Source organism: Tinamus guttatus, unplaced genomic scaffold (assembly GCF_059628265.1).
Source record: "Tinamus guttatus ecotype Peru unplaced genomic scaffold, ASM5962826v1 Tinamus_guttatus_pri_ptg000104l, whole genome shotgun sequence".
NCBI lineage: Eukaryota > Metazoa > Chordata > Aves > Tinamiformes > Tinamidae > Tinamus > Tinamus guttatus.
The window spans coordinates 3,975,893-3,997,925 of NW_028288638.1; the positions used below are offsets into that span (position 1 = coordinate 3,975,893).

Below are 22,033 nucleotides of genomic sequence, written 5' to 3' on the forward strand. Positions count from 1 at the left end.
ATACCTTCAAATATGATTGAAGAGAATTTTGTTTCATTTGCTGGTAGCAATCTATCTTTTAGTCGCATGCAAAATTAAAAGTATTCAAATGTAATCAATACATGAAATTTGTTTACAAATGGAAATCAGAAATGTTGCTAGTAACAAAATAAAACAAAATATTTACGGCCCCAAAACATGTATGATTCACACATAATTTATCTTCCTAAGAATTTGTTCAGGCACCATTTATGCCTCATAGCAAAAATTTGTTTATAAAAAAATTAATATAAGAAGCATTACAACACTTTATAAATAATTTACAAAACATAATACAAAATTAGAAAACCATTAAAAAAAAACACTGCACATGAATGGTTTTTAAGACTGTGGGATGAACATCATTTTTCCTTCCAAGTTGGCAATTTATATTTATTTTACATTTCCACTGTCCTAGTTATATCCTTCCGATATGTACTTGGGAACAGAAAGAGCTTATATAACTGCTGCCAGCATATTTTAAAACATTTAGCATCTTTCATACACTGTTTGGTTAACTTTTCTTCTTGGGGGATGTTTCCTCGCAAAATTTAGAGCAGTTCCTGGGAGAATCGGAAATCTGGTTTCTGGCAAAGGGGGCTGCCCGCGCGCGGTGCTCCCGGCGCTGCTGTGGAGGGCGGCTGGAGAGGTAGTGCCCGTGTGGGCAGCAATGACTGGAGATGGGGCAAGGAGCAGGAGACGCCCGCTTCCAAACACTGTCTGCCATCCCTGCTGGCTTCTGGGTGGGCTCCTGACGGCTGCATGAATTGAATTGTGGCCAGAAGTTTAGCTCTCTTACCTATAGGTGACATAGATGTATCTATAGATATAGGTATCTTTGGACAGAGAGTAAAAAAGAAAACGCCAAGGGGTAGATGTTGTGCTGGGAGATTCTCCCTCGCTTCATTCACTTCACGTGCCCAGCTTGGGCAACATTTCTTATTTTGCCTCTCACAAAATTTACCTGCGGTTACTGAGATTTTTATCCCAGCAGATATTTCTATGTCAACACTCAGAAGAGAGTCAATTACAATTTTCACTCTCCTCCTCATAAAAGGAATACTGAAAATATCCTCATACATAACCCACGAAATTTAAAGCCTAAAATACATTCACTGGATGTGAACCCAGCCTGGCGTACTGGATCCCCAGTGCTCTCCAGCCCCGACCTTCGAGAGTGCTCACATTTAGATGCAGTTTCAGGCACAGATGATGGTCTCTGAAGCCTTAAAACTCCACCAGCCATGCAGCAAATACCACATTGCACAAGGCAAGTCTCATTAATAAAATAGTGAGGGCCAAATTCAAAGCCCAGTGAAATCAGTTCCTTTTTTGCACTAAGTCTAGGATATAGCATTGAGTTCTTGAAAATGAAACTCTGTAAGAGAGGCATCATTTGAAGGCTCCAGTACAACCATCCTGAAGTCAGGAAATGTAACCAGGAGTTAGTTATACCAGCAGAATTTTACTCTATCGCCCCTACAGTGAGCCGAACTGAAGTCCCAGTAATTACCTTTTGGAAAGTCCTGATCCAAGTGTAGCTTCTATGCTAACAAAGGGTTGAACCTCACAGGCTGGGGCAGAACTCAGCAGATGATGCAAACTGCAGGTAGGTGTCATGGGTCAATCCATGCCCTGCCCAGGACCTGCAACACCCTTCCCTCTTTACACGCCTTGCTGCCTTTGCAGGACCAGTGACCATAATCTCCAATCAAGAAGGAAGCCATAGAGATAAGTTGTCCTTGCAGGAAGATCTCCTCACCTGAAGCACCTTGCAGGTGACCCACCTCATTATTCCCAAAGGATATTCAGTGTGTTTCCCTATATCCTGGTTGTTTACTTTTGCCAGTGATCACAGCAAACACTTCCACAAACCCAACCTCCCACTGAAGAGTAGCAACCAACAATATTGGGATGACAAAAAAAAAAAAAAAAAAAAAAAGGCAGAAAGAACAAAGCACTAAAAATTGAAACAGTCCACAGTGACGCAACGATCCAAATGTCCTCATCACTTCTTGGCCTGTCCTCTTGTTTCCATCAGAATCTCAAGAAATTTCTTTGGCTATCAGACTTTGGAGAGAAATTGCTTCAAACAGAACCATAAGATAGATGCAGTACGGAACTAAGTGTGCAGTTTATATTTATACTACAAAAAGAGTTTTGGTAACCTCTCCAGGTTCGTGGCCAAAGGACAGAGAAATCCCATGCTACGTGGTCAACAGTAAGCACAACGTTCAGCGTGGGCTGACAGTTCATCAGACAATCCTAATCCTTCTTTGTCCTCTATTGCATTTCAGCATATCAGTATAAAAGTGTTTAGGTTTCACTTCTCTTTTTAAAAATCTTCAAACAGTACTGGGGTATGTGGGTGCAGGGAAAGGATAGAGAATGAGCTGGAAGCAGGGAGGCAGCAAAAGGAGTCAATAAAACAAAAATGAAAATTAGAAATGCAAACCAAGATTTACACACTCGGACAAGAAATATTAAATCCCACAAATCACAATAAAAATAAATTATTTTTGGCACCCAAACACTAGGAGATTACAAAACTGTTGATAGAGAAGAGAAAGAAAAGAAAAGAAAAGAAAAGAAAAGAAAAGAAAAGAAAAGAAAAGGAGAAAAGAGACCACTGTGGAATGGCTTTAACACCTGTTTCTACACACCTGCAGGGGGTGCAAATAAGGATGACAGAAATTAATCTTGTTGCTTTCAGTTTTGTAAAATACAAATGTAAAAATTCATAACACAATTTTACACTCATAAAAGAGTAGACTAACAATCTAGTTTGCAATGCCATGTTTCTGACTTTGGTTCATAGTTTTCATAGTGAATCAGCACTTGATACCTGAAAGGCTACAATCACTCCTCCAGGTGGCAGGCTTGTATTCGCTTTTAAACAGATAAAAGTTTTTTTTCTTTTTTTTTCTCTTTTTTTTGTTTTGTTTTTCCTTAAAATGTGTTCACATTTTCATAATATACAGAAAAAAAGTAAGCAGTTATTTGGTTTACTTTAAGTCCATTTAAAAAAACTGGCTTTTTCTTTCTTTTGGAACTAATTCTACGACACACACACACGCTAAGTGTTGTGTATTTTTTTGTTTTGCTCTTATATAGGAAAACCCACGGACATTTATAAACTGTTCTGTCCTTCTTGCAGTTTTCTCAGTCTTTTACTTACAAGGGTGATGAACAGGTATTTTCACAGAGTTCGAGCGGTTACGTTTCTGTTGGTGCGGTTATTTTGTGTGTGGTTTGGTTTGGTTTGGTTTGGTTTTTAGGAGTTTTCTTCCAGCGAGTCTGTTAAGGGCTCCATGGGAACTGCCGTCGCGGGCTCGTGTTGTTTCAAACGCTTAATTGTGTTCTTCAGTGCTTGCCTCTTATTGCAGAACCAAACTCTAACTACTTCGCGGTCATAGTTCAGTTTCTCGGCAATCTCTGTCATTTCCTGCCCAGAGGGGTGCGTGTTCTTCTCAAAGTGGGCATTCAAGATCTCAAGGGCCTGGGGCGTGAATGAGGTGCGCCGCTTGCGCTTTTTGGATGGTTCGCTCCCGATAAACTCGGTAAGGTTCTGCATTCCTGCTCGATGGCGGGCCTCAGCCTCAGCCATCCACCGCTCAAGCACCGGCTTTATCTTCTGGGCACTTTTAGGGGTGATGTCCAGCTTTTCAAACCTGGCAGGATACAAAAGGCCAGGGTTCAGTTTGGCTGTCAGACTGCTAGCTATAGTGTTCTCTTGGGCTTCCTGTGGTAGGAAAAAGTGGCTTCTCAGGATGGTGTGTCTGAGGGAAAATTGAGAAAGAAGAGTCTTACACTGATGCTCTGCCAGGGTGGGACTTCCTGCCTGCCTGCCTAGGTGACTGGCAGAGGTAACTTGCAATGGATTACGAAAACTATCAGATTGGTATATATATATATATATATATATATAACTATATATACAGCTAGACATTTAAGCCAACGCAAATTGAATGCTACAACAAAATACATCATACAAGACATACGTTTGGTTTTCATATTTCTGGCGACCTCCAAACCCCTTAGGGCTAAGCCTAATTACAGGAAATGACATCAAAGGCAAATTTTTTATCACCTCATCTTTGTGATTAGTGCTTTTGTTTCCCCTCCCATCCCCTGTTGTCCAAAAAGCACAGCTTTAATAATACAAACCATTGGCAGTCAGTAGCTTTCGAATATCAGGTTTCCTTTCCTTTCATTTTTCAGCAATTTTCACTGTTTGCAAGTTAATACCATGTCCCTTTTCTGGGTCGGAAAAAGATTCCCATAGCTACTGTGGTGTTCAGCTGAAACAGCTGGACACTTTGCAATTATCTTGACTACCCCCACAATGTGCTAAGACAGACTCATGTTTTCCAGATGAAACCCAGCATAATAGTCTACTAATATGCCGTGGCACCAAGCTGGGTTTATTGTGGGATTTCTGCAAACTGTACTAGAATGATATCATTTCCTGTAAATGAGGTCTTCTATATATCATTTTGCCATCAAAAGTCTTTTGCCAAACCAGATTTTACAAGTATCAGAAATAATCTGGAAAAGCAGCCACACAAAGCTTTAATCCTTTCAAAAGCAAGCAGAAAAGCTGAAGTCATGCTTCAAGCCTTATACGTACTCGTTTCCTTCATTTATCAACTTCATCCTTTCATTTAAAAAGTCTCCCGCCAGTCCCCCTGATGCCTCCCATTTGCATTTCTCCACTTTGCTCGTGCCCACAGTGCGGGGTGGCAAGGCAGCAGATACCACGGGGCGACACTGCCCCGTCCAGCCCGCCCGGTGCTGAAACGTCGCTGCCGCTGCTCATCGCAACGCGCCTTCACGGAGACACCGATCAGACCAATGCCTTTGTGCAAAGCAGCGCGGTGACCGCCGCTGGCAGTATTTACTGCCTACATTCAGCGAGTGGCAGCTGCAGGAAAGATTCCAGCAGGAAACAATGCAGTTCTCACAAAGAACAGGACAAGAAATAACTTCAAATAACACTCCAAAGATTTTATGACTGCTGCCTGGAAACCTATTGCCATATTGACTGCAAGGTGTCCTTCCTTGGTGTCCAGTGATATTTCAATCTGCAGTTTATATTTTGAACTTTTTATGTCTAGTTAATAATTTTTTTATTTTTATTTTTTCAGACAGAACACATCAGCAAGGTGGTATATTGCTGCTATGCCCTGCAAAGGGCATCGGGAGATCCTGCTTGTGCCTCTGAGTTGGTCTTTCAACTTGCTTCTCTCTCTTCCCCTTGCATTACCCCAGAGTTCATACTGAAAACTCCTTGCCACCATTTAAAGAGAAGTTGAACCTGCTGTTTCTGGGAACAGCATATTGCCACTGAGGCAGCTTGACTTGAGGCTTAGCAAGGAAGGTATAGCCATAGCCAATTATTACACCCCCAAATGACAGCTATTTGGGGACTGAAGAAAGTAAAACACTACCACCTTGCAAGTATTTGGGACCAGCTGCTACACCTGGCCCTCATGATCTCAATAACTGTCTCCTTGAAGGAGCTCGCTATAGAAGGTCTCCACATTTTGGTTCTTAGCTCTGTTTATGTTCCAGCTGCATCTTTGTTTGGATTTTCTTAATAACAGGCTAGTAGGGAACAATTTCTCTTAGTTCAATTCAAACCATTCCCAGCATTTTTTTTTCAGCTGTAAGGTAGATGGAAGAAATGAGAAGACAACAAACTAGACACAAGCAAAGGAAACTGCAATGTATCAGTTTAAAGTATAATACGTTAAACAACAACTTAAGTCTACAAAAAGTGGCACTTGCTAAAAACTCTGCCCGTTTTAGGCATTCTTCACCAATTGACCACAGGAAAGAAAAAAAATAAAATTAATCCTTAGTGACAGGGAGCAATAGCATTCATATCAATGGCACCGCTTGTTAGTGTTGGTGCTGCAGTACATGTTGTTTGGTATAACGATATACAAGCCTTGAAACAAATTTCGCAGCAGTAGTATCCTTGTATAGACTGAATAAAGGTTATTTTCTACAGGGAGGTATCTTATAAGAAAAAACAGTAGGGGAGGCCATAGAAGTGAGAGGATCCTACGGAGCTTTTTGTATTTAACAACAATCAATGGGTTTTATGGAAAATCATTGAGCAAAATGTGAGCTGCAAGCTCACTACCCCATACTGATGTTATTTATAACCTTAGTCTTAAACTGCAGGAAAAGTACACTTCCGTTCTATGGGGAATACATTAAAAGTATAAAGAGCAGATAAAAAGACAGAGCATTTCATGGATCACCAAGAACAAAATCCACTTAAATGAGCTTAGAGTTGGTTTCTTGGCTTTCACTGATGGAGAAGGACTATAAGGCATTGCCCAAGAGGAAAAAGCTGTTACCTAAGTGTGTTTGTTACTTCATGCATAAACATGGGATTACTGTAACACACATACATGCATACAGGGCGTTTGCTTTTAACTACTTGACTTTAACTCTGTCAAGGCTGTATTATCATTTCTTATGATTAGGAGAGATTTCTCCTTCTCCTTTGTCTATGTAGGTGGTTTGTGCTTTTTCTTTTTTTTTTTTCTAATAAGCATTTGGGTGATAAAAGATGAATAGTTGCTGGTTCAAAAGATAGCAGGAAGGATAATTTTTTCCCTTCTGTGTTGCCTAGGTAAATCATCATTAACATCCTATATGTGAAGTGCTAACCACAGTAATATAGTTTTTAACTTAGCAGGGATGCAGTCATGAAATATTTGTTCAGTAACCCTATCTGTAGAAAATGGCACAGTATGAAGAGTGTCAGCTGGTGCTTATCCAGCACCAGCAGGGTCTCCAGCTCGTCTAGTGAATTAAGTCAAAATGCCAGGAACATTGTTTCTCACTTGTTTAAAAAAAAAAAAAAAGAAGAAGGGGAAAAAAAGACTAAAGTTACTTTAGGGGCACACAGTAAGAACATTTTATCTGCCAGATACCAACATCACTGGCTAGTTTAAGTCCCAGATTAAATGACATGTTCTAAAGACATATGAGTCAAACACAAGCATGCTCCTCACAATAAAGTTCATAATTACTAAGGACAAAGAGAGGAGAATAGAGGGTTATGATGTAGCTTGTTACCTGCAGATGGCAGACTGGCTATAGGCTGGGCCTTCGGTGGCGCTCAGGGCTTGGCCAACTTGAGTCTGTGTCAGGCCAAGGGAGAGGCGCCGGATTTTAAAAGCTTTGGCAAATTCTCGGATTTCCTCCAGATTCACCCCATCCACCTCTCCAGTGGCTGTTTGAGGATCTGTTGAAATATTTTTTTTAATACTGTCAGTTCTTCAGGTCACAAACAAATGGAAAACACTAGATTTCATCATCATTTTTTTTACACCTTTTTTTCCCACTTGCCCCTCTTTCTTTCCCAGAAGCAGGCAGGTCCTGTCAGAGGAGAGGAACATGTTCGGACTGCTAAAACACTAACTAGGCTGCAGCATTTCCAGGTGGTGGTGAAGGACTTTTCAAAGCTGCTGAGCTCCTGAAAATGTCCAACTCATCCCAGAGTAAGTGGGTGTAGCTGGGCTTCTCACTGCCTTTTGTGCTTTGGAAAATCTCCACTGATTTTGACAAATCGTGTCATTGACATGCATAGGCACAAACTGCCTGGGTTTCTAATTCAAAATCAAGACTTTCTGCTTCATCTAAAATTAGCCCAAAGTAACCCTCACAGACCCTCTCTTTTTCTTTCACAACACCAAACACAGACCACCATCCAAACCTCCAAAATAACCCAGCAAACAAACAAGCAATAAAATTTTGCTCCTTTTAAAAAGCTTTCATTTTATAAATCAGATCGTAAAATATGCCTTTCTAGGAAGCAGTCTTTCAGGCTTTTCATTCTGCCTCCCATCAGGTTGATAATCAAGGAGGAGGGTATTGCAACATCAGCTGTTACATTTCAGACGGTAATGCTGCACCATTTTTTACTTTTGCATTAGGCCCTCAGAAGATAATGCTTATGATGCTGTGAGAATAAATCTGTCCTTCCTCTCCATAGCAGTTTACTGACACAGACTCCCTTTGTCCCCGAAAGGGCATGTAATAAAGGATGTCTACCAGAGAAAGCTCCTTTGGTGCTGGATAACGCGGTCAATTTAGGACTTATCAAGGGAAATGACACAACAGCTGGAGGAAGGAACTCTTTTTCCTTCCCCCCACGCTACTGATCCCTGGTTAAATGAAAGTGTCCACCAAGCTGGAGACAGCATGGGACTGGGATGGTGGCAGATTTCAAAGCGTTGTGCAATCCTGCGTGTAGCGAAGCCATTCTCCCTGTGAGACATCTCTATTGTTCTTCACCTCATTCCTCAGACTTCTTCGGGGAAGTTTTCAGCACAATAACACATCAATTTCTGTAAATGCAAGCAGTTGTCCAAGGACAGTGCTGGGCTATGTTACTATTCTGAACCCTATATTAGAGTGGCTCCTGCTAGTAGTGCTATACTTAAGAGCTTGCCAGCATTACAGTAACAAAGCTTTTATTTTCCCAGGTTTACAGGCCTGATGTAAAATTCCCTTAGGATGGAAATGCCCTATAAAAATCTTTTAGCCCAATAATAGAGAGATGGAGGGAAGAGGTTTTTCTGCTATATAAATTTAGCCAATATTGATTAGCAGCTTGAGTGAAAAAAGCACACATAGCAATGGAGTTTTACAAACACTCGTGTATGAAACCATGGACCACATGAACCACATTATGGACACACAAACCACATATGGGCACAGACAAACCACACACACTCATGCTGAGTCCAGTTTTGACAGTGGTCCACATCCAGTGTTGTCCCTCCTGCTGTCAGTGCTCACCTGAACATACATGCATGCACTCATACATTATAGACCTAGGGCATATATTATTTACTTATAAGTGGTGGTGACTGTGACAGGGGCCACTCAGGTTTTAAAGTAATTGCTTTTGTAGATGTGAAATATTCCTACTTACCCCATACACGGTCTATCTAGCATATCGGTTATGATTTTCAGAGACACAAAAAGGTGCTGGACGCTTATCTGTCCTTTGGGTCTTTGAAGAGCCACTGATAAATGTACAAATATCATAAATGATAATGGCCTCAGAGATTCCCTTGAGTAAAGTGTACTAAGATGGTAACATTCCTCACCTCTTTCCTTCCCTCATTTTAAGGCCCCTGACTAAGGCAATTAGGGATGTGACAAAGGACAATTCAGGTCTTCCCAGAGAACTTTAAATGAATCTCTGAAGAAGCAAACTCTATTGCTACTGTGAGCTGTAACCCCACCACAACTCCTGATAGGAAGAAAAAGGGGTTGTTTGCATGCACATGAGTATGGGGGGGTTCTGCTGAGTTCTGCTGGATCCTTCTGGTATTAAGCTTACTCTTGCAAAAATGAATAGCATGGAAGGTCCTTTTCTGCACAGGGGTCTTGGACCAGGAGCAACTAGGATAAGCTCTCCTTTGAAGTAAGAAAAAAACCCCCTGCAATAGGCTTCAGGATGGGGGAGTAGATTCTTACATATGGTAGAATATCTGCTGAGAAAAAAAGACTTCATTCTTATCTTACATCTTTGGGAGGAGGAAGGTACTACTAGATATGGAATTAAACCTTTTATGAACTCTAGGGAAAATGCTGTTTGTATCAAATCAGAACCATGTCTACTTAAGGTGCGATTGAAAGGCCATTGAAATCCATGGAATTAGTCGCATGATTTCTATCAGGCCCATATTACTCAGATAGTACTAGGAAGATCATTTTATTGGCAACATCATTTAACAGCACTGGTCCATTTCACTTTATTTCCACTAAAATGGCAACAGTACCTAATCCTGGACTCTGTGGACTATGTCTACAAAAATATGCACATACAGACAATGGACTCTGTTTTAATAAATTCTGAGTTCTCATAACAGTAAAGTGTATAGTTCATGTTTTGGGAAAAATAGAATCACATAATGGTTAAGGTTGGAAGGCACCTCTAGAGGTCATCTAGTCCAATCCCCCTGCACACGCAGGGTCACCTAGAGCACGTGGCACAGGACTGCGTCCAAGCGGGTTTTGAAGATCTCCAGAGAAGGAGACTCCACAACCTCTCTGGGCAGCCTGTTCCAGTGCTCCATCACCCTCACTGTTAAGAAATTTTTCCTTAAGTTCATGTGGAACTTTTGGTGCTTCAGTTTACTGAAAACTATAAAAAAGGTGTTTTTCAAATGAAGTGGAAATCTTAGAGAAGACAGCACAGTAGAACCACAAAATAAAAGAACACTGATCTCATTGAGTGGTTAGGATCTACAGTAGGGGCATTTAGATTAAAGATTCCCAGTGCACATTATGGCTCAATACTCAATGGCTATTGTGTCTAAGAAACTACGAGGCCCTGGAGAAAGGCAAGACACTTGTATGGAACCATTTCAGGGTAAAATTCCCCCAAATGTCTGGCAAAGGTTGACAAGCAGACTGAAAGAAATAAAATCTACACTCTCTCCTGCATTGAAAATCTTTTTTCCTGCTGAAGGGAATACTACTCCCACTTCTGAATTCTTCTGAAAATGCTGCATGACTTAGCTTTGTTCTGATGAGCGCAGGTTTGCTCTGATTTTAATAGTTATGGGAAAGACTTGCTTAAGAGAGAAATCAGTGCACCCTGAAGAAAAAAGCACATTTCTAATGTGCAGAGTTCTGCCATGACAGGGGGTTACAGGCAATGCATTCCCCAGGCAGACAGAAGGAGATGTAGCTGGCAAAGGAAGTCCAGCTGAACATAAATTGGGCAGGAGGCAGGATGAGACACTGTTATTGGAAAATGGGCTTGGGCTCAGGGGAGAGAAAGAAGGATCTATTTGTGGGAAGCATTTCAATTTTATAGGAGCAAATGACAGTAAACTAAATTTGAAAGGATGAAAGGAACTTCATGGAGCCACAAGCCTCTGAGCAGGTGGGAAAAGCAGTGATTTCCATGAAGGGAACATAAAATGGGAAAGGTAAGGGAAAGGATGCATTTGAGAAGAGGGAAATGAGACTTGAAAAAGGAGAAATGATAATGTAGAATTGAGTGAAGAACAGTAAACAAAGAAAAGAGAACACAATCATAAACATGATTTTCTAGAATCTAGAAATCAAAGAACCTAGAATGAAAGGATGCTTATCCTTTCATTCCTTATCCAATCTTTATCCATTACTTACCCAATCTAGAACCTAGAATAAAAGGAAATAAACATGGAACTCTAAAGCTATTAAGACCCAATTCTGTCCCTTTTTGCACAGTATTTTAGTAATTTCACTGATGTCAGGCAGCTACTTGCAGAGAGAGTCTCTCTGAGCAAGTGTGGCAGAACCTTACCTCCAATAATTATTAAATTACTGAAGTCACATTCCTCTAAGCAATGTGCCAGTCCTCCTTCTTATAAGCACATAAAGGTAGCAGAATATGCCTGGTTTACCTGAACTTTACTATATTTAGCAATAGTTCCTGGAATACAGCAAATCTTTACTGACATATTCAACTCTGGGGCCTCTACTGGAGGGCTAGAGAGGAGCTTTAGAATGAAAAAGAAAAAAGAAACAAGAAAGTTGTTGCTTTAGGAGGGCCAGAGCATTCAAATGGATGCTTAAGAGGTCTCAAGTTGTTTCTTGCTGGCCACATGCCCCATGGCTTTCTTTCAGGACAAGTGACCCATTGCAGCCTCATCCGACTAAAAGGCTTTGAGTGGACTTCAGTAGATGCTGGACTTCGGGTGCAGACGTGTTACACAAAGCTCTGATAGGCAGTTTGTGAGCGGGGACGTGAGGAAGGCCTTGTTGGCCGTACGCTAGTCGTGGAGAGCTGACAGGCACATGGTGCACCTGCCCGTTGGGGTGGATACCCAGAACCTTGCAAGGGAGAAAAGCAGAGAGGGTCTGCTCATTTCCCTGGGCTCATGCCCAGTTGCATACACATTGGTTTTCAGTCATCTGAAGCAATTTTCCAATTTGTGAAGATCAGTTAAGATTGTTTCTCTAAAAAGTTGGCATTGTCAATGGCTATGAAAAACTGTCAAGTATCTCATCTGTCTTCTCATGCTTCATTATATATGAAGTGTTATATATGGTTTGATCTCTCCTTACTGGACTAACTGGATTTTATTCTTTTTATAGGCTCTTTTCAGAGCCTAGAAAGCAACATTGCTGTTGCTCCTCGGGTCCTGCAGCAACAGTATCTTACATGCAGTCTTAAGCAGGCTTACACATTCAGCATTTCCTGCAATTTCTCTTGTGTAAATGTTATTAGAAATATGCTGGACAACTATCAAGGATCATTGAGTTTAGTACACATATTTAGTTTCTGACTCTGTGAGAACTCCATGCAATGGGCATCAGAAAAAAAAAGCTGATTTGCCCAGTGCAATTACTTTGTTGGTCTCAAATAATGAGGTCCTAGATGAAGCCCTGGTGTGTGTGAAGTGATAGATATCACTTCCAGAACCTGTTTGCCTATTAATTCTTTACACGCTTCTTTTTTAGTGTATCTCTATAGATATCCATTCTCTTTCAGAATGCTCTTAAGATCCAGGTGCCTGTGAGTTCCCAGCCATGAGATATTGCTCAGTCTAATTGTATGAAAAATATTGTCTTTGCTCTAAGTGAGCTGATCTTCTGTTTTGAGCAAGGGAAAACAAACTCTTCAACTATCTTCTCTGTGCCATTTGTTACAACAGGTAGGGTATTGACTATGGCTAAGTGAGATTTCCCATAGAGAAATGAATTTCAGACAGTATAATTCAACCACTTCTGAGAATAAGGTTAATAAACCTGTTTTGCTCAGGATAAAGAAAAAGGAATCTAGTAACTTCTTTCCTTTAAAAAGCTTCAATTTCCTAATATCTTGATAGGTGTCAAGGCGGTTAACTTTTTGTCATCCCAAAAATCTGCCTTAAGGAAGTACAAGCTCCTAATAAGTAGCAGGGATTTCATTGTGAAGTAGAAGAAGAGAGGGACTGACTGCGCAGAGAAAGACAGAAAGAATCACTGGGGTAGAGGAAGTAAAATGGGGCAAGAGAGGTGGTAGCAAGGTAAATAAAACAATGTAGAAGATGATGACAGGGATTATCTGACAAAAATGCAAATTAAAGAAACACTGAGATGGTCTGATAAATCTCGGGACAGAATCCAATTGGGATATGGAGAAGAACTTAAATGGGAAGACGAATCAAGGGTCATCTGACTGAAGGAAAAGGGGTGAAGTGTGAAGACACATGAAAAGGACTGATGCAAAAGGAATGAAGGCAGAATGCAAAGGGAATGAAGGGTGAGGCAGAAACAGGATGGGAACTGAACAGGTGATGTAAGGACTTGAGCCTGAGAGGAATAAGTAAGAAAGATCTATGTCTATGCTACTCTCAGCCAAATGCATGAACATAGTATGTATCCTTTTCTCTTTTAGAGTAGGAGCAACAGGAGGATAACACAATCTATCAACTTTTCTATTCATTCAATTGTCTTGAGAAGATCTAATATTTCCAGCTATGAGTGTAAACATCATTTCAATACATGACTATGCAAAAATGAAGCTAAAAGAACATCCTTAAAGTAGCGAAAATAAACACTCAGTAGTTGCATAATGCTGGAGTGACAGTAGCCCACAAAACAGTGTCACATAGTCTTTGAGCAGGGGATTGCCAGTTCTTTTCCCACAGACCCCGGCCTTATTCAGTGCACAGAATGAATTGTGCTTCACTGTAGAGAGACTTTGCATTTGTTCGGAGCGTGACCCTAGGCCTCTGCTAAAGCTTTTCACGAAAGACATAGTTATTAATTTCCTCTCAAGTTTTTCTATTTTTTTAAAACATCTTAATTTATTTTCCTGTGTTTCTACAAGAAGAGTCTTCTACAAGAGTCTTCTACAAGAAGAGTCTTCCTCTTCCTACAAGAAGAGTCTTCCTCTTCTCATTCACCAAGAAGCTGACAAACACAAAGGAAGAAAAGCATTTTGGATACCCAGTCTAGGTCAAGTAGGAAATTATTATTAGACTCTGGCTTTAAATGGTGTTTTATATGCCTCAACAGTGAAAGTGTACTTTGGATAGTAACTACGAATGCCAGGTTCTTCTGTAAATTAAAATCCAAGATGGATATTGAAGCAGCACTTGTGAAAAATATGTTTTAAGTTACTTGAGTGACATTGCACTGAAATTATATGGCAGAGAGAGCGCTCCAGTTTCTCAGCCCTCTACTGCCTGAACCAAGACCATCTTTCGCCTTTCTCTCATTCCTGGTCCCAAATGTTATATAAATTTGGAAGGAGTTTAGTGAATAAGGCAGGGAACAAACCCTGGGACAACAGCCTCCTTCACTATATAAGTCTGATTTCATCTTTAGAGCAAATCTATTGGGAACAAACTCAATGAAGCACAAGAAAAAAATAGGGTGTGATTTTAATCACAACATATATCAATATAATAAAATACATGTTACAAGAGGAGTTGAATGCTGTTGCATAAGCAACTCTTTTCTAGCACCTCCTGATTTTTGACGGATTTGCCTTGTAAGCTTAAAAAGGCTTCTTCCATGTTGCTTTTATTGTGGAGCGATCTTATCTACGCGGGGAAATTGACTGGAGAAATTATTGTGGGATAAAGTACCCCTCAACAATTATTCTAAATTTTTCTTTTTTTGAATCAGAATGGCCACAAGGGAGGCTATTCTGGACCAGCCATTGAGAAGTAACTTATTCTGCACTAGCTATGTTAGTCAATTTTCCCACACAGGCAAGGGTAACTTTATGTATTTTTTTTAACACGTAGCATCTTATTTGTCTTGCTACAAGCTTGTCTACACGAGACGATTTACTGGCAGAGCAATAGCACTATGTTTATATCAGCATAATTATATCTATATATATTTTATGTACTTACAGCTACTCATGTAGATGTTTTTATTCCAGAATAAAAATATTCACACTGGGAGCTATACCAGCATAATTTTACCACTATTCCTCTGCTAGTCATTTCCCCATGTAAAGAATCTCTGAAGTAATCCAACCAAGATTTTTTCAAGTCTTTTGCATGACAGTTTTTCTAAACTCTTCATAAGCTTGCCTCAGTCATATATTTTACATCCTGCTCAGTATGGCTTCTGTTATACTGTTTTTTTTTTTTTACTTGAAAAAGTACATGCAGTATCTTTGAACAAAGTCATCCAATATACTCAAATTTTTGCAGTTTGCAAAAACTATTAATGCTTCTTATACTTTTAACCTGTTTTTATTGCTATGTAAAAATCAAAGCTAATACTAGACTGATAGCGAAGTACCAAGATCTCTATGATCTGAAGAAAGGACCTGGTTAGGAGATAAGCTGTTAAAATCCTAACACTGCAACTCAGTTATTCCATTTCAGTAGGCTTCTCTCTCCCCGTCCACACGTCAGAGCTCTTTCTTGTTTGAACTGTGCAAGCTTTTCTTGGCAAGGAAGTTCTCTCGCTCTAGACCTGTATGGTGCTTGGGTTTGTAAAGCAGTCTGCTACAGTAATGTAAGTAAACTAAAGAACAAGCAGCCTAGCTAAAAAGTAGGAGGGGATGCCCATCATATTTGAACAGTACAATCCATTATACTGACTGATGCAAAAATTTCTCATTTCCAATGAATATAAAGTACATTTGAGTTTTAAGAATCACCCAGTGTCAACAAAGTCAGCTAAAGGGCTGCTAGCATTATTATGACCATTTTTAGTGCGCAATTTCTCAAGGCATGTTTACCCTTAGACCCATCCATCATGGCTCTTATCAGTCCTTATTGGCAAGTGTAATTAACAATAAACAATCTATTATATGGAAGAAAAAAAAAAAAAGGAGGGAAGGTAGATCAGGAAACTCAGCAGTGACAAGGACAAACAGAGGGAGAAGTAAGGAGAGCCAGGGAGCAATACTTACTGCTGACTAACTGGCCAACACTCAAAGCTGAAGAGGAGGAGGATGAGGAGGAAGAAGAGGAAGCCTGACGCACTGGGCTTTGAGACAAAGATGCTTGATTGTGAGCCAAATGCAGGAGATTAGGTTGTGAGGCTGCTTGTCCCACTTGCGTCTGGGAGGGCTGATGGAGCTATATGTTAAAATGTAAAAATAAGTATTTAGAATATGAAGCAGTAATAAGAAACTTTCAATGCACCATCTCACCCTTCTACTTCCAGGGAACGAATCCCATAGGAACATAAAACCCCACAGACTCAGTTTAGATGACAGAGGGTTAAAGCAGGAGCAATCTGAACTGCCTCACGCTCTGACTTTCCATTTTTGCTCAGTTTAATCAGTTACTTAATCTAATTACCAGCTAAATACTTGTTTGAAATGGGAGATATCTGACATTCCTAGCAGCACTGATTTAAAAAATCCTTACCTGTTTTCTGACTCATGCAGTCAGACCTTTACTTTCTACATTGATTCTCATATAAATCAGCATTGTTTCAGAGAGGTCTTTTCCTACCGCAGGAGCAGGGCCAAGAGGAGCAGGAATGTGGAAGAGAAGATAGGGGGAAGACTATAAGAGAGAGATTATTTGCTTTATGACATTGGATCGAGTAAACAAATTCAAATATCGGAATCTTATTTCTCAATCCATAAATTGTCCTTTCCTAGTGCACACACAGAAGCTTCTAAACCCTGTTCACACCAGGGTCAAGACCCATATTTGACTGCGGGTCAAGTAATACATGCCTAAGAAGTCTGGCAAGTAATCATAGATGCAAATGATACACTGCTATATATGCATCTAGTTTTATGAACTTTACAACACTGTAGAGCCTTTGTTTTTTCTTTAGGGGAAAAGAAGGAACCATTAATCCCTTTCTGCCTATAATGAACTTTCATGTGGACTTAAAAATTAAGCTCATTCTCTGCTACTGATTTTTACATAAAACTGCCTATAAAACTGAAGAGCAATCTTTAGAGAGAATGAAGATCTTAGAGTTTTGTACTGACTTCTTGTAGTCTGGTACAACCTTATCGGAACCTACTAATACAGTAATACCCAATGCCAATACACTAAGATGGCTGGTTCTTTTTATAGCTTTATACTGTGTTGATCTTGATCTTGACCAAAAAGGTTGCAAAAAATGTACTAAAAGACTTCACTTTTAAGTGAAAGCCATTCACTGAGTCTTCAGGAAGCAGAGAAGACAAAGGGCTATTTGGCCTTTCTCAAAGTCAATAATTTAAATCTAATTCTTGAATTCTAAGGTGTATGAACTCTTATCTTTTTCTGAAGTAGTCTGTCCAGTAAAATACCAAAGGTGCTGAATTAGTTAAGGGTATTCAAATTATATAGAATATGTTCCTGGAACACATAGAAATGACTGATATTAAGTGGACGAAAAATTATATGGCATAGTAGATAAATGTATCCGATCACATTCAAGATGACACTTCTCTGTAGAATACACTAACAATTTTAATGGCATTATTCTTGTTATGGATCTGCTTAAGACTGGAGAAAAATTACAACTCCTCCTTCCATTACTTCCCACATGGAATAATATAATACAAAATGAAACTAGCAGCTTTGAGTTACTCTTTAGTTATGATGAAAATTATTTGTGTAAGTCAATGTCCAGTTTCTGAATTTAATAGGGATCAATAAACAGGCACACTTTATTAACGTGAGGAGTTTTTAACAATTCTTTAAAAAAGACACTGCATCAAAGGGATAGTAAAGAAGGTGATTGAAAGACTTCCAGGTCTCTAATGCATACAAGCACTGGGCATCTTTACAAACCTTTTGACTAAGGGTTGGATTTTATTTATGGATGGCTCCTAACTCAGACCGTTCATTCATGTGCTATAGGATGCAGCCTGCTTGTAGGGAAGGAGGCTTGCCTGCCCTCCTCACTGCAGCAATGGCCTTCCATGCATCAAGCCCACACATCTGCAGACTACAGCTTTCAGAAACTGGAGTGCATGCAGGCAGGCATTGGGGCTTCAGTCTCTTATTGGACATATTCTCTGGAAAAGTTAAAGATTTCAGCCTAGGTGAGGGAAGGAAAATATTATATTTAGCTGGGCTAGATGCTTTCAGACTGGTTGAAACAGTCTTAAAGATGTTAGTGTTTATCTGCAGGGACAGCTAAGGTATTGAATGATGACAGAAGAGCAAATGTACTGGCTATCTTTAAAAAGAAAGATCTGCAAAATTATAGACCAGTCAACTTCAACCCCTGGAAAAGTACTGACAAAAATAATCAAACAGTTTTTAAGTACCTGCAAGAAAACAAGGTAGTAACAGACAACAAGGATTGTTAGGAACAAACTGTGTCAAACCAATCTGATCTCCCTCTAAGACAGGGTAATTGGCCTTGTGGACAGGGAAAAAGCAGTAGGTGGTTTGACTTTACAAGTCTCTTGACACTCCCTTGCATGACATTCTTTATAACCCAAGGAAACATAGCTTAAATGAAACTACTGCAGAACGAATGCAAAAATAGTTAGAGAACAAAACTGAGAGGATAGTTATCAACAGCTCACTGTCAAAACAGAAGTGTGCATGAATGGTGACTGTCCTGGCTCTGGCACTACTCAGTATTTTCTTAATGACCTGATGATGGAGAAGAAATGATATGCTTACACGCATTGATACCATGCTTGGAAGGACTTTTGATATGCTGGAACACAGGACTGGAATTAAAAATGATCCTGTCAATTTAAACATCCCATCAACAACATCAGGCTGTTAAAATGGAGCAAAGGCAGCTTCCATACTGAGCTGTTATGAGCAGGAGTGACATCTGCAACGTACGTGCAGTACCTCTCTTCTACTAAGCACTGGGAAGGTTTACGCAGGGGCATTGTGACCAGGGCTGGATGCCACATACAAGGAAAAATCTAGACCAACTGAAGGAGAATAATTAGGGTGACTGAAGGCCTAGGAGTTGTCTGAAACCTATGCTTATCTAGAATGAACTTACATGTGATTTGCAGAAGGGAAAATTGAGTGAGATATGACACCCATCTCAAATACAGGCAAGAATAATGAAAAGAGGAGAGAATGAGACTGTCTTTCTTTCCTGCAGTGGGCCGGAAGAGGCACAACAACTTGAGAGTTTCAAATTAGATGCTGAGAAAAGCTTGCTAACATGGCAGTGAAGCACTGGTATAAATTTCTGGGAAAGGCTGCAGAATACCTAAGAGAGGAAAAGATTTTTAGCAGGAAGTTAGACAAATATTGGTATAGCAGCTCTGCCTGAGAACAGCAGGGTGGACTGGATAATCTCTTGAACTCTGACCCCCTGCCTTAATTTTTTATGATTCTATGTTATTTCCCATGAGTGTTTCCCAGACAGAAATACATGATCATGTATGACATGGACAGTAAATTCAACACTTTCAGACTGCAATGGATATCCTGTCTCTGCAAAGATCAACTCCTGAGCAAATACACACTAAATCTCATGCTTCCTAGAAGCACCTGAGTGTATATCTGCACTTTCTAGTTGTGCCTGCATCACCCATGCACAGTCACAGCCATTATGGAGCACGTGCACGGTATGCTGTTTAAGTCTACGAAATGTTTGATTCTTTGCAAATGTACAGTGCATGTTGCAAATGTATTTGTGAAATAACTGGGATGTCCAGAAGCTCTGCAGTTGCCTTGTCAGAAGGCCATTTGAAGCTTTCAGAAGCTTTTTGTCAAATGTAGGGAATTCTCAAAATTTAGCTGGGCAAAAGGGGTATGGCTAGTGAAGTCTGCGTGCAGAGTGACCTCACGTGAACCACCAATGTGTAATAGATATTTACAGTTTGCTGGTTTCTAGTTCATTTCCTGCAAGGGAGAAGGAAACAGTGGGGTTGGAGAAGCAGAAAGGTCACCTTAAAGACTGACCAGGGAGGGAAGGTGGATGCCATCTTTACATCGCTGCATAATTTCCAGCACATCCCCTGTTTTACAGATATGATGGTTAAGCTGTAAATGTCCTGCTTAAAGACAATGATGGTTATCTATGACATGAAATTGCATTAAAATACTCTGTCTCTTTTCATCCACTATAATTTCCATTCCAGAAATAGCCTTAAGGAGAAGCAACGATTAGATTATGAATTAGATTCTAGATGACAGAATCAATTCAAACTTGTAATAGCTGACTTTTCCCCAATTTTGGACACGTACGATATGAATTATATTTATGACTATTGCACATTTTCCATCCAAAGACAGGAGGAGGCACAGAAATTACAGAAGCAGTTGCTCTAAGTGCCATTCTGTGTAGGTGGATATAGGAGACACGCCGAGAATGATGACTGTATGCATCTCTGATCAGTATCTGGCAGGAATGTATGTATGCACACTACAGCTAGAGAAATAGGATGAATATGAGAAGCATAAGATGGACCCTAATACTTTTCGAGACTGAGGTGGAAAATGGAAAGGACCTGATTCTTATCTCTTTTACTTCAGTTTTACATGTTGCTGCCAGCAATGAAGATAGTCTTGATTGATACTTGCTAAGGTGAAGAATGAATTAGGTCTGCAAAACTGAATTTTGTTCTTAAATTATGTATGTAGTATATTCCTACTCCTGGGATGATTGACTGGAAACCTATAGTAAAACTTCCTTATGAAATCAAGCATGTTGTTACCTGCATCCAGAAAGTTACAGGATAGTGACAGAGTAGAAAGATATTTTGCATAAGCTAAGGAAAGAGTAACTATGTGGAAACAGAGAACAAACTTTTGGGAGAAGGATGTCCTTTATGACAACAGAACTGTTACTGATTTTATAGCAAGCCTGGACAAACCACAAGGGCAAAAATATGGCCCTAATGGAAGAGAGAAGAAAGTAATGGCTTTAAATTGCAGTAGGGGAGGCTTAGGTCAGACATTACAAAAACCTTTCTAATGTTAAGGAGAGTGGCCTAGGTTGCCTAGGGATGTTAGGGAATCTCCATCACTGGAGGTTTTTAAGAACCAGTTAGACAAACATCTGTCAAGAATGATATAGGGACAGTTGATCCTGCCTAGGGGGAGGGGATGGACTATATGACCTTTTCAGTCCTATTTTTCTATGATTCAGTGAAAAGGGAAACTTGAGATGAGGAAAAATAACAAATTAGAGAAGACAGAGGTGAAAAAGACAAGTATAACAAAGGGGGCACAACAGATGAAACTAAGAGGGGTGGCACAAGGTGCAAGAAAATACATTTCAAGTAATCCCTTTTACGATACAAATATAGAATTACGATTTTTTTTTCTGATGTCAGCTAATGCTTCCTGTGAAATACAGATATTAGGACTACTAAGGACTGAAGTCCATGGAAAGTGTTGAAAAATAAGTGAAGATTTTGATGTAAAATCACATTCCAAAATACTCTGAAACTCCACCGTAATGCCTTGCAGAACTAGTAGTGTAGGTTTTTTATGTCCCCATTCTTCCTGTAAGCTGAGCTCTCTGCTCGGTCTAAATTTCCTAACATGTCAGATGTTTGTTTCTAAGAAAGGGCCATGATATACCATGGCCAATGCTTGACTCTCTGGCAGAGCATACCTGCCTTCAAACCTACTCATCCTCCATGACAAGGCATAGTTCTGAAAAAAGTTTTCTTAAATTTTCCAGCAAATCAAAAGAACACATTATTACACATATCTACTCATTGCATGCCAAATCACTTTCACAGTCACTTCTGCCAGAATGTTTTCCCCGTGGCCCGAGTACTGTACACAGCACCTGATTTAGCATACTCAACTACATTCAGGAAAACACAGAAAAACAAAACATGCCTTCTACTCTGCTCAGAAAAGGCACAGATCCATGCACATGGACCCAAACTGTGCAGAGGTAACACTTTGCAGGTATAAATCTTATTGCAGAATGAAACTTACATTTGACTTTTAAAAATATGATAGCTATTTAATGCTTTCAAGTATCTTCTCTCTCAGAAATACAGTAAAAGGGACCTTTCTACACCCAGTCAGACTGATAGCATAGGTGCATTTGGGAATCATCTTAGGGTTCATGTTTAATCTACACATGCTCAGATCAAGATGAAGACAACAGCAGGTAA

General features: G+C 39.9%; 1 protein-coding gene across 1 annotated transcript in view; it reads right to left on the minus strand.

Annotated features, from left to right (window-relative positions):
• Window positions 1-3,000: 3,000 nt before the first annotated feature.
• The window catches only part of POU6F2 (POU class 6 homeobox 2), a 300,202-nt gene continuing 281,169 nt past the window's right edge, over window positions 3,001-22,033 (minus strand). Inside the window, exons 8-10 of the mRNA XM_088520863.1 lie at window positions 15,920-16,088; window positions 7,117-7,285; window positions 3,001-3,797 (exon numbers count right to left, since the gene is read on the minus strand). Of these exons, the coding sequence (XP_088376989.1) occupies window positions 3,293-3,797; window positions 7,117-7,285; window positions 15,920-16,088 (843 nt within the window). The 3' untranslated portion in view covers window positions 3,001-3,292. The remainder of the gene's footprint in view (window positions 3,798-7,116; window positions 7,286-15,919; window positions 16,089-22,033) is intronic.